A 12,998-nucleotide genomic window follows, 5' to 3' on the forward strand; every position below is an offset into this window, starting at 1 on the left:
TGTTCAGAATTGACTGTCGTCTCTAAAGAGCATTTCTTGTGAAGGTGGTTTCTAGAAGCCTCTATCTAGTCTTTATTGTTCTGAAGACTGAATACTTACCACATATAATGGCATGTGGATTTCCTCTTTCTTCTTCTCTTTGTCCTACCCACTCCTGCATTACCTCTCTGGTGGCAAAAATTCACTTAATTGCCAAGGAATTCCTATTGTAAGAGATATGGCCAAAGCATGCTGTTTGAACCGTACGCTTTCTTTGTAAGATTTTCAAGAGAGAAATTTAATTCTATTTTGTATCAGCTTACTTGGCCATGGCTTTACTTGCTTTGGCCTTTATAAATGAAGAGGAGAGAAAGGAAGAATTGGCCTCAAAGACCCAGGAAATCTAGTATGTGGGGTGAGGCGCAGGAAGGGGCAGACAACTGAGGAACCTAGGAGCTCCCAAGCTGCTAAACAGAAGTGCTAGGACTCTAACATCATGGCCACACCTCTCTTAGCTCTGTGTGTGTGTGTGTGTGTGTGTGTGTGTGTGTGTGCGCGCGCGCGCGCGCGCGCGCGCGTGCGTGCGCACACGTGCACGCCAGCAATAGTTATTCCTCAGAGAACTTACATGGATTTTCTATTGTGGCCCAGCACTGAGACTGTAAGGGCAGAGGCCTGTTCGCCGATAGGGAGGCCAAGCCCTAAGTAGAGTGTTACGTGTCCGTGGAGTTGACTGCTATGGCCAAACAATGTGACAAGTTGAGGAAGCATAGCTCAAAGGCCTTTACCCTCACCTGAGAAAAAGTGGACATACGCTGTAGGAAAGAAATGGATGAGGCCATTCTAAAAAGTTCCCTCCTGCTGGTCTCCTAGCTGGAATTGTTGACATCACACAGAGACTCTGCCATGGCATGGAGCACAGTCATGACTGCTCAGAGCCTGGGATGGGGTCTCCCAAGCTGATGCCTCATGGGATAATCATAGAGAAGACAGTTTCTACCCTTTGTCTTAAGGGACAGTAGGAAATCAGAAAGATGAAGGCCGAGAGCACTCTGGGTAAGGAGAGCAGCACAGGCAGAGAAAGACATGGCAGAAGAGCAAGAAATGATCTACTGAGCTGGGGAGAGTTCATCTCGCTCTAAGATGTTGCACCCTGAGGTGACAAGGGACAATAAGTGACAAGGAACTAGAGAACCATGTCGTCCTAGGAATGAAGGAAAGAGAGTAGATTCAGGAAATACTTAGCCTACACAAACAAGCAAACAACCTCAAGGAGATTTAATAATTGATGAGCAGCACAGACAAGAAGAGAGGAGTGTCAACAAGGCCTCCTAGACTGTCTCTTGACGAGCAGGTGATGGGGACTCACAGGACACTGTGAGATGCGAGTGCTACCATTTAGGTTATAAGTTGTGTTGTGCAGGAGGTTTACTTTTAGTGTTTTTATTGCTGTGATAGAACACGATGACCAAAAGCAACTTGGCAAGGAAAGCTTACAACTCCAGGCAATATTCCATCACCAAGGGAAGTCAAACCAGGAACAGAAGACAGGAACGGAAAAGCCGAAGCAGAGGCCATGGAGGAAAGCTGCATACTGGCTTGCTTCCATGGCTTGCTCAGCCTGTTTTATTTCCAATCCAGGACTACCTGCCCAGGCATGGCACCACCAAGTGACCTTTCTCCCATCCCACATCAATCATTAATTAAGAAGATGCCGCCATAGACCTTCCTACACATTAGCCTTATGGGGTCACTTTCTCAAGTGAGATTTCTTCTTCTCATATGACTCTAGCTTATGTCATGTTGATCAAAATCAAACCAAACCAAAGCGAAAAGCCAACCAGGACAGTAGGTAACACATGTGTAGCATGGATAGAAATGTCCAGCAAGACAATGCATAGACGCTTTCTCTAAGGAGACATGTAGGGAGAAATATGTGGGGCTTTGTCATAAGAAAGCAATACCTTAATAGCATCGAAAAATGTGAAAAAGCAATGATGAGCTTGGATCAGAACCATCAGACTCAACAGAAAAAAAAAACCTGCCCATCTCCCCAACCCAGGGCTTTTCTTGGCAAAAATTTTGAAAAGTGGGTCTATTTCATCTTCTACTTTATGGTTGGAAGCCAGGGTGAAGAGCATTAGGGTGAAACAATAGAGCTACTGTCTTCTTTGTCACAAAAAAGAAGGCAACACTCAAAATACGATCATTAACATAAGCTAAAATGAAAAACAGCACAAAAAAGTCCATACCAAATGAAAGACTCAGGTTTAACAGAGACATAATCCATGCTTATAGCTCATCCAGCCCAGTATTTACTCCAGCCAGTTGCAGCATTCAGCTGCAATCTCAGCTTTAATCCTACCACTTGCCACTCCATCCTTGTTTGTCATGCTTCTAGAACATTCCCAGGAATTCCCTGGCTGGAAAGCTTTATTTCCAGAGAAGTTACAGGTTTTCTTGTCACTGTGATGTACTGGCTCCCTTTGCCCAGGCTCCTTGCATTCCCCACAGTCCCCTCACCTGTAGTTGCACTGTCACCTCGCACTTGCAGTCGCACCCATGGTGACATGTCCAGCACCCTGGAGCTCTCAGAAGCCACATGTGGAATAGTGTTCACTCTCACCCTGCCTCAGTGCCCAGCACTGTGAATGTTCCGTTAAACTCAGTACAGTGTGGCCTTGGTGATGATCTGGCATGTGTGGTGTAGGGTACAACTGCAGTGGCTCTCAGCCTGTGTGTTGTGACTCTTTGGGTCCAATGACCCTTTCTCAGTGGTCACCTAAGACCACTAGAAAATACAAATATGTACATTACAATCCATAACAGTAGCAAAATTACAGTTTTGAAGTAACGACAAAAATAATCTTATGGTCGGGGATCACCACAGCCTAAGGAACTGTATTAAAGGGTTGCGGCTTTAGGAAGGTTGAGAACCACTGTGCTGCAGGGAGGCAAGAGCCCCTCTCTTCCATGCTCTTTATCATAAAGATCAGGAGTAAGGGCTCAAAACAAAACCAATGACTGCCCCTCCATGGCAAGACTCCAATCTCCTCCTAGTGGAGAAGCAAGTGGCAGTGTTACTAGAGTGATTCGGTAGATGCCCTTTCTCTGCCTCCTCACCACACCTTATACATTTCTTTTCTTTTTCATTCTAAAAGAAAGTTGAATGTGCTAGAAAGATTTTTTTGACCCCAATAAAATCATCCAGGGAAGAATGTGAAGGCTTCCCACCATTTCTAAAGCTCTACTCTTTTCTCCTTTGGGACTATAGACCTCCTGAACTTGCTACAAAAGTCAGCCAGGTTCTTTATATAATTATTTGTCCTCTATGGGATTTAATTTCCCAGGGGCTGTGGTTTTGTTCAGACATTTGACTACAAGGATTAGTTCTCGCTTCATGGAAAGTGGTATTTCACCATGGGTTTTTGTTTTGTTTTATTGTTTGTTTGCTTTGTTTTGTTTTTGTCTCTAGACCATTACAAAGACACAAACCAGTACATCAATTCTTTACTCCTCCTGCTTTGACTCAGCTGTACCTATAACTTCTTTTTTAGGAGAAGGTCTCATATTCTCCCTGCATTAGGATTAGAGCAGGTCCCATTTGGGATAGGTCATTTCAATAGCACAGCATATGCAAGGGTCCATTGCTGAATATCTGCCATACCCACAGACCACAAAGTCTTTGCAATTCAACAGAAAGCTCCTGTATTGGAAAAGGGCCTGTGTAAAGAATGTTCTGGTACAGGGAAATACATTGCTTTAAAAAATGTCTCTGGCTTGACTCTCTTTCCCCCAAAACACAGCTACATTTTAAACACTGCTCTTTTATGTGATTTGCAAACGCAGTTTGCAAACTCAGGATACCATCAAAGTGGTCACAAAGAGAAAAGGCCTGTCACATCACGCAGTAGAGACATTAGGGCGTGAAGGTGCTACTACTTCAAGGGCCTTGATTGGGGCAGCTTGGTGCACTGCAGGTGACCTTTCTGCCTTAAGTTCATCTTCTCTCAGTCCTCAGATCAGTGGCCAAACTGCGCAGCTCTCAGATGAGAAAATATCCTGAAGCTAAGAGTTTGATTAGGCCTAAAATGGGTGTGGAAACAGGGATGATAAAGGGATCATTTTTGACCTTGGTGTTGACCTCTTTCCTGCTAGTGAGGTCCTAAGAAGAAAGGACAAAGAGAGCAGGAGCCAGAGCAGCACTGGTGAAGGTGGGCTACTGTCTGACTCGTGTGAAAGGTTTCCTCCATACTCTCCTCGCAGTCACATTGGCCAACGAGATGGGTCTGTTCTATGAAGATACTAAGAAGACAAGGCCCTTTCCTGGGAAAACTATCTCTGAGGGCTTTGGTATCCTCTGTGATAGGAGGGGGAAACAGAAAGGGCCATGGCTGAGTGGTAGCCTGTAGTATACTCACAGGTCATTGGCCAGAGCACAGTCACGTGACTGCATCAACATCCGCATGCAAAGGAGGTGGGGGAATGTGATTTGGAGGAAAGAGCAATGGCATTTAGTGCTAAATGCCTATGGGCCTGGCGTGTGTGTGTGTGTGTGTGTGTGTGTGTGTGTGTGTGTGTGTGTGTGTGTGTGTGTTACCTGTGGAGTAGAAAGATGAATAATGGCCACATGAGTAAGAAAGAAAGACATGCATTGACTTTTCTACTTTTCAAAAGAAGGAAAAACTACAGAGGTTTGCATGAAAATTTAAAATTGGTGTTTCTTCTCTTTTGCCTCCATTTTCTCTCTGCCTCTATCACTCCATACTCACAGAACCCAATGTACTTAGCAAACACCTCAGTTAGAACCTCTTATTGTTTAGTGTAAAGGAAGCAGGCGCAGGATGACCTACATAAATGACCTCATCATTGAGCCCTCCCTGCTGCTCTGCAGCTCATCCTGGGGCTGGCCTGGTAGGTGCAGAGGCCATCTGAGTTTTTCTAGCAAGTGTGTTTTTTCATCTTGGCTGATGCCACACTGTTGTGCCAAGCAACTGGAGGAAAAATTCCAGCGTCTCCTACTGGGATTTAATCCACAAAGGAAGGACTCATCAGGCAAAACAAATCCAGAAAAGGAGCTCATTCTCTATGGAGTTCATGACTCAGGAGATAATTGGGGCAGGTAGATTTTCCCGGTAATTACCTCAGAAATGCCTTAGTTTAAAATGCTTATTTATTGACCATCCCACTAGGATATGGAAATCTGTCTATTGTAATGAGTTAAGAGCCAATCAGCCATACTCAAATTTCACACTCCCCTAATTACAGAGTCTTGATCAAGTAACTTATCTCTCAGAAGCCTCCATTTCCTTATCTGAAACAAATAGATTTACCTCAGAGGGCATTTACAAGGATGCATTTGCAAAGTGCCTATGAATTACTTTGCATGTTAATCACTTTTTAAATATCAGTTTCCGTTACTGTTGTTGGTGACTGGTTGTAATTCAGCCCTGTTATTCTGTTTAGACTGATACTTTGGAAACTTTCGGGGATGAATTTAGCGGAATGGCCAGATGCCCTTATGATGCCAAACATGCCAACATCGCTCTGTTCGCAGGTAAATGACCTGATTTCTTCTCGTTGACTTTGTTTTTTGCATCTTTCAGCCTGTGGCTGAGAATCTGCTTGGAAGGATTTGTGGAGTCACAGTTGTACTGATTCTCTGGTGAATACTGTAATTAAGGATGCCTCTTCCATTTGAAATTAGGATGGAAACTGGAGATTTGCTTCTCTTAAGAGGTCTCTGCCCCACTCCCATAGGCTTTTGTGCCTTCAGGAAAGGATGGAGGCATAGTGCTGTCCAGGTGAAGGCAGCTTCGGGCTCAGCTACAAGAAAGCCACCAGTGTGAATTTAACTATAGAGGTCAGGTTAACTTTGGCCGGCCTCTACTAAGGTAGTCTGCAGCATGTCTCTCCTAGCTATTTCCCGGTTCTCATTAGTTTCTTCATGAGGCAGCTGTTCTCTAAGGCTGCAGGTTTTCTACATATGGAACAAAAAAGGGAGAGAAGCAAAAGGAAGCTTCTGGAAGCTTATTCACAGCCACAGAGCAACAGACTTCTCAGATGCCATTGACCTGATTTGGCTATGTGTATATCTCTGACCAAATAGCCACAGTGTCTGAGAAGGTGATACTGATTGCCTACATGGGCACAGGCATCTGCTGAATAGGGTGTATAGAAATAGCTAATCGGCCCTCATTTTCAAATTTGGGGTTTTTTTTTTTGTATATGAGTATGTTTTAGTTGGGAAGTTTATTTAGGAATTCACTGCCAGCTGTGTATGTGGAAGTGGGTACAGAGAAAAGTGCTGGTATAAAAAGAACTGATCCTTCCAGCACGTAGTCACACCGTTAGCTGCCTTTCTCACTGTGGCAGGGAACAGCTGGTGTAGCCTAACTGGGAAAGGAACTTTTGGACAAGTATTTTGTCTACATGCATAGTTGTGCACCACATGCATGCCTGGTGGCCCTAGAGGCCTCAAGAGGGCATCAGAGCCCCTGGGACTGGTGTTACAGATGATTGTGAGCTACAATGCAGGTGCTGGGAATCAAACTTGGGTCCTCTGCAAGGGTTGCCCCCTTAAATAAGTGCTCTAATTTATTTGGTTTCTGTTTAATTGACATAGATCTTATTCTTAACTATCTCCTTTGGGTTTTTTGTCTGTTTTGTTTTGGGTTTTTGTTGTTATTGTTGTTGTTGTTATTGTTGTTGTTGTTGTTGCAGAATATTTGCTAATACAGAAAAGAGCCAGGACTTCAGAGACTCGTTTTTAATTTCCTTTGTGATCTTTGCTTTTGGACATACCCTCAAGCCTAGCTCCCCAAACAGGGAATTCCTAAGGAAATGCCAATTTGAACTTAGCTCTCTCCGCCCCTTGATTCTTTGATTTGGGTACTTGTTTATTACAGTGCTTCCATTTGGACATCCAGAAGCAAAGATCTGTTATTTATGCTAGATTGGCAGGGGTTAATGAGTCATGTGACGGAGGAAAAGAGAGACTGTGACTCTCAGGACAAAGGTAGTCATCTCGTTAACCACTGGGGCCTTTGTCCCCTCCTTCTTCCAGTCCCCTCGCCCGGTCAGTCTCAGTTCAGGCTCAGGTCATCCATATTTCTGAATGGAATTAAAACCTGTGTTGATAAAACCGCTTTCTTATTTCTCAGGGATCTCTCCTAATCCAGTTGACCGTGGCTTGGTGGCAATAGCAGTATCCAAGGGCCCATGGCCTTGAGATTGCAGTCAAGGTCCATCTAATCAAGAGAAGCAAATAACATATTTCATTTACTCTCTTCCCTGAGCTGCAGCCACTGCCACTGTTGCTTAGAAAAATTGCCGTGCAATTTAAAAAGGAAAATGGTTTCATTTCTCATGATCCCAATTTAAAAATGGTGAGGAATGTGGGCCAAGCATTTTCCTAGCAACTCCAGATTTTTCCCAGTTGTCCGATCTCATTTGCCTGATGTAGGAAAGCGGTCCGGGAGATGACATTACTGTCATCCGTCCTTGCCTTACTCAGTACCCTGTTCAACTCTTTCCTTTTTCTCCTAAGACGGAAAACTCTACTCAGCCACGGTGACTGACTTCCTGGCCATTGATGCAGTCATTTACAGGAGCCTTGGAGACAGCCCTACCCTCAGGACTGTCAAACACGATTCAAAGTGGTTGAAAGGTGAGCAATTAAGTGAAGAAAGCGAGGAGGGGATACATATCTCGTAAGAGACTTAGAGCCTGGCTGGACCAGACTGTAGATTCATTTTAGTAATGGATTTTGACAGACAAAACCATGTAAATTGCATCTTTTGCCTCAACTGATTTATTTACCTCCCCTTTTCCCTTCCCATGAGCTTCTGGAGTATTAACAAAACTACCAGTGCCGCGACAATAGAACACGTCACATTCATCTTTCCCTGCCTCAAACCCTCATTTCAGAGTCCCCCCTATGAAAAGAGTTGAACAGAGCATTCATGAAAGGGACCAGGGGATTGGAAGTGGTGGGGAGCTGGAAAGCGGCTATTCACAACCCTGTGTGAGTCAGGGTGATAGGGCACTATGCAAAACCTCCTCAGGGCAATATGGACATTCCATTGTGGAACATAAAACTACAGAGATTTGCAAAATGTACTTATTCTTCACTCCGGTTGCAAAGCTTGTGAAAGATGTAATTTGTAGGCTCAAGTGCCTCCTGAAATCACTAGCGCTTGCACTTGTGAAGTCATTAGAAATGGTTAGTGTTAACCACATGTCTAATAGCCCTACACTTGCAATTAATAACACGTCTTCGGCTACACTTGATTAAAATTCTTTTAACACTATGTGACATATCTCCAATTAAAGTGCCCATTTGTCTGCAGAACCGTACTTTGTTCAAGCGGTGGATTATGGGGACTATATCTACTTCTTCTTCAGAGAAATTGCAGTGGAGTACAACACTATGGGGAAGGTAAGAGGGGAGAGTGTCTCTCGCTCCCTTCGTGATGTTTTCAGAAACCCCTTTTTGAACCAGCATTGTTAAAAATTACCTTGGAATGCAAACTGTAAGCCCAGTGACAACAGAACCAAGGATGGCCAGAAGAGACAGACTGAGCTGTCTGGACACCTGAGCCACTTTCTCAGAGCAATAACAAATTATACTGAACCCTCTTGAATCTTTCTACTGAAGATCTAAGCAACAGATGTTTGGTTGCTTTCGTACCGAATTCTAAGTGTTTTGAGATGCCGCTTCTAGGTGCAATTTTCCCTTTTAATTGAGTTACTGCACAGAGAGAATACATACCCAGTGTCTCTAGGCAAACTGAGTCTTCGTTTTATCATAGAAAGAAAAAGAATGCTTAAGAGGATGTTTATTTCAGATATCAGATCAAGGTCACTAAGTTAGAGGGCACAAATAAAATACCAGGGTGGCTTGCACTGTTAAAGGGACTCACACTCCACGTATGAGATTTCAGGCCCCAGAGGCAGCCAGTGGGGATGGCAGAGATGTTGCATACAAAGTGTGCTTTTGTCTGAGGAAATAAAAGCTAAGCAGTCTGTATGGAAATGAGTTTATGTGGCTGGGAGCTGATCCCCTGAAGGATTTATGGCTCCATATTAAATGCCACCGCCTTATCTTTTAAAACATTCTGTTTCTATGCTGAGGTTTTCTTTTTCTTTCTTTTTTCCTTTCCTTTTTTCTTTTTTTTTTTTTCTTTCCTTTTTTTGTTCCTGATTTTAGACATGCAATATTGAATTAAGTACCTTGTTATTCTGTTTCTGTTGTTAAGCAAAGGCCAATTCTTCTAAGATCTTCTGCATTTCAGAAGGAAATGACTGCATTTTATTTTCCCTATGCACTTTTCTCTGCAGGTTGTTTTCCCTAGGGTTGCTCAGGTTTGTAAGAATGACATGGGAGGGTCCCAGAGAGTCCTGGAGAAGCAGTGGACATCTTTCCTGAAGGCTCGCCTGAACTGCTCAGTGCCTGGAGACTCTCATTTTTATTTCAATATACTCCAGGCGGTTACAGATGTGATTCGCATTAATGGCCGTGATGTTGTCTTGGCAACCTTTTCCACACCTTATAACAGGTAACCGTGCCCTGGCTGTGTTGACCTAATAAGCCTTTCCCAGCCCCCTTTTCTCTGGGGAAGAGATTTGCAACTGATGGAAAAGCACCCATCAATATTTGAAGATAAGAAGCACTTTTCTCTGAGTTTTCATCAATGACTAATTAGAATTTATGAGCATTATTAAACTAACATATCTTCTACTTATATGGCTGACATATAAATACTTTGTATGGGATTCCTTTCCTGTAAACCAATTTTTATTGTCCTCTTTTTACACATGAGGAAATCGCTTAAAATATTTCTTTACCCGGACCAGGTAGTTAGTGATAGAAGGGATAGGTTTGAGAGTTAGAGTTTTTTTCTGATCCCTTTTCTTCTTTTTATTTAAACACATTTTTATTGAAAAATAAAATAATTCATATTACATCTCATTTGCTATCCCATCCTATGCATCCTCCCATTCCTCCTTCCCTCCCGCTTTCACCCCATTCTCCTTCCCTATGACTGTGACTGAGGGGGACGTCCTCCTCCTGAATATGATGCCAGGGTATCAAGTCTGTTCTTGGTAATCTGCTATCCTTCCTCCGAGTGCCATCGGGCCTCCCCGTCAAGGGGACATGGCCAAGTATGGGGCACCAGTTTCTCTGATCTCTTATAGGTCCTCTGGCATTCCTGTTTCACTAGTAGTTTTTCCCTCACTGTGTGTGTGTGTGTGTGTGTGTGTGTGTGTGTGTGTGTGTGTGTGTGTGTGTGTGAAGACTGGGCATTTATTAAAATGCTACAGTGAGAAATTTAGGAGCGAGGTGCCAAGGGAGTCTAGTTATCATCCTACATGAGGCTGTAAACCTCCAATGACTTCAGGAAGTTGGTTCATGGGCCAGACCCCAGGGCCAGCACAAGTGTCTCTGGACAAGTCCAGTGAGGGTTCATACACCGCCAAGCACTATCCTAGAAACACTGTCCATCACTTCATTTGTATTTTTCTGTTTAGTTCATCAGAAATTATAATTAACTAAATGACACATTAATAATTGCTTTTAAAGCAGTAGAAATAACAGAATAGGAAAAAAAACCCCAGAGTTACCATCTTTCTGTGGCATCCAGCTCTGTGTAGAACAATAACGTTTCAAAGTCTCAATACTGTTGCATGAAATGAGCATAACTCTGGGTTAGAACTCCTGGCCATGAGCTCTAAATGCATGCACCATGCTCTCCTGTCCATGTAGGATTTGTGAGATTCTATACAGAATATCTTCTTCTAGGAGTGCACATTAGATTATACTTTTTACAAGGACTTTCATGAACTTCTCCAGTGTGTAGATGACAGGCATGAAAAATGATAAGATTCAAAGATAGCACCTAGAAAGACATGCCTAGGAACTGGGTAGAGCGCAGAACAGAGCAAGCCAAGGGATGAACTCACGCTCCTCAATTACAGAGAGGGCAAGTGTCAAGAATTTCTCACTGAAGATAAATGAAAGTATGAGCTTATATTGCAGCAAGAAGTATTCGATTAGATTTAGGTAAAGCTTTAATCATCTTTAGGGATTCTTTAGACTTGAGGATAGAAAAGATATGAAATGTTTCAGGCCTTGTGTATTCACATTTAAGGTCCTGTCTATCTAGGATTTTTGGAAAACGTACTGTCTTCACATATGGGAATGCAGGGGTAGTGGAATTTAAGAATACATCTCTAGTTTGGGAGTTTGGTTTTTATTAAAAGTGTAGGTTACTTTGTGATTATAATACTATAGTGAGTTCTTGTGCATTATAGTTAATCCATTTATTTTCTTAAGTGTCCCCACAATTATCTTCTTATTATGCTTATGTGGTCTCAGGCATATTTGTTCAATAAGAACAGACAACCTAACCTCCCAATCTACAAATGTGTTTAACATTTTCATCCTAAATTATGTGTAGTCTTAACTTACTCTCATTTCATTTCTCTGTACTTCTCCTCTATGCGGGCGACTTGGTTATGCCACACTGCTGGCCAGCCTTGAGGGGTGCCTCTTTACCTGGGAGAAAGAGATAGAGCAAGCCCCATCATGATCCAGCTCCCTTCCCTTCTCTGCCTGTTTCTTTCCATTCTTGGTCACATACTTTAGACCACCGGCTTAACAGACCTAATGTCTGGTTCTCTGGAATGTGCCTTCTTCTCTCTGTAAGGCCCTCCAAGCTGACCAATGTCTGCCCACCAGAATCCTCTGGAGGAGTCTCGTGTCATGAAGCCTTGTGCTAGCTCACACTGGCTTGCTCTGGAATGTTTATACCTGTCTCCATCCTAAACCTTGATCTAGCTGCTAAAGACAGGACCCTGTTTTTTGTGGGGTTTATGAATCTTCTATAACTGGCTCATAATTCTCCCCCATAAACAAGGGGTTCCCACCCACCCACCCCACCCCCACCCCCACGCCTTGAGTTTACCTTAAGACTGTTGATGCAAATTTGATTGGAAGATACATACTCTTTACACCTTACCATCCCTTCATAGGTTGTGGTCTGGGTGTGAGCTTTAAATTCTTCCTGACTGTAATAAGAGTTTCTTCAGAGTATGTTTTCTAAAGGAATGTATTACAGTTACCTGAGTGACCCCTTGTGTGAAATGTCATTTGCAGCATCCCTGGGTCTGCTGTCTGTGCCTATGACATGCTTGACATTGCCAATGTTTTCACTGGGAGATTCAAGGAACAGAAATCACCTGATTCTACCTGGACCCCAGTGCCAGATGAGCGAGTCCCTAAACCCAGGTACATGCAGATATTTATTTATTCAGCTATTTTTAAATTCCAAAATGGTGGAACTGGCTTCTCTGATAGTGAGCATCCTATGGACCACACATGAGTGGCTTCTGTCACAAGCTAGGCAGACAGAGATCCAAGAACAACAGAAAGACCCTCGTGACTATTTGTACTCATCCTCCCTGCCAGAACCCGGAGTTATCTTTAGTACCTACAAACCATGGCTTTAGCCTTCTGCTTACCACTTGTACATGTGGTTTGCCCACTGTGTTGAGTCTGAAGTACTACCTAATGTGTTAGTGAGGCTCCTTGTTCTGCACACTATAATAGTAGATGGCAGGAGCCATCTGCTAGAGCTAACTCCATTAGTCTATAGGTAGAAAACTAAGGACTGGGGAGTAACCTGTATTATGCAAGTTCATATAGCCAGAGAGATTCTTCTGCTGTGCCGCCCTCTGATTTTATATGACCTCTTATCTTCAATCTCAATAAAATGTGAAATATAAATGATAGTTCCTGGATCTTGGGGAACAAGTGGGATCAGAGTTGAGTCCAAGGTTTCAGATCAGGGGCAAAAAATAGTCTAGTTGATACAATAGGTTGGTTTTCTGCACCCACATACAGTATAGTGGTAGCCCTTTCCGAGCTATGCCCTAGACCCTCTCACACGAGGCCCATGATCCAGGGACACTGGAGAAATTCCTTGGTCCTATAAAATCTCTTCATATACTCCCAT

At 43.2% G+C, this 12,998-nt stretch overlaps 1 protein-coding gene across 3 annotated transcripts in view; it reads left to right on the top strand.

Annotated features, from left to right (window-relative positions):
* The window catches only part of SEMA6A (semaphorin 6A), a 119,130-nt gene that overhangs the window by 70,652 nt on the left and 35,480 nt on the right, over positions 1-12,998 (top strand). For all 3 annotated transcript variants that reach the window (XM_084778250.1, XM_084778252.1, XM_084778251.1), the window contains exons 7-11: positions 5,446-5,536; positions 7,529-7,648; positions 8,331-8,419; positions 9,322-9,539; positions 12,140-12,271. In XM_084778250.1, coding sequence (XP_084634376.1) covers positions 5,446-5,536; positions 7,529-7,648; positions 8,331-8,419; positions 9,322-9,539; positions 12,140-12,271 — 650 coding nt within the window. The remainder of the gene's footprint in view (positions 1-5,445; positions 5,537-7,528; positions 7,649-8,330; positions 8,420-9,321; positions 9,540-12,139; positions 12,272-12,998) is intronic.

This window comes from Acomys minous (assembly GCF_964271855.1).
Source record: "Acomys minous genome assembly, chromosome: 4".
In the NCBI taxonomy this organism is placed as follows: domain Eukaryota; kingdom Metazoa; phylum Chordata; class Mammalia; order Rodentia; family Muridae; genus Acomys; species Acomys minous.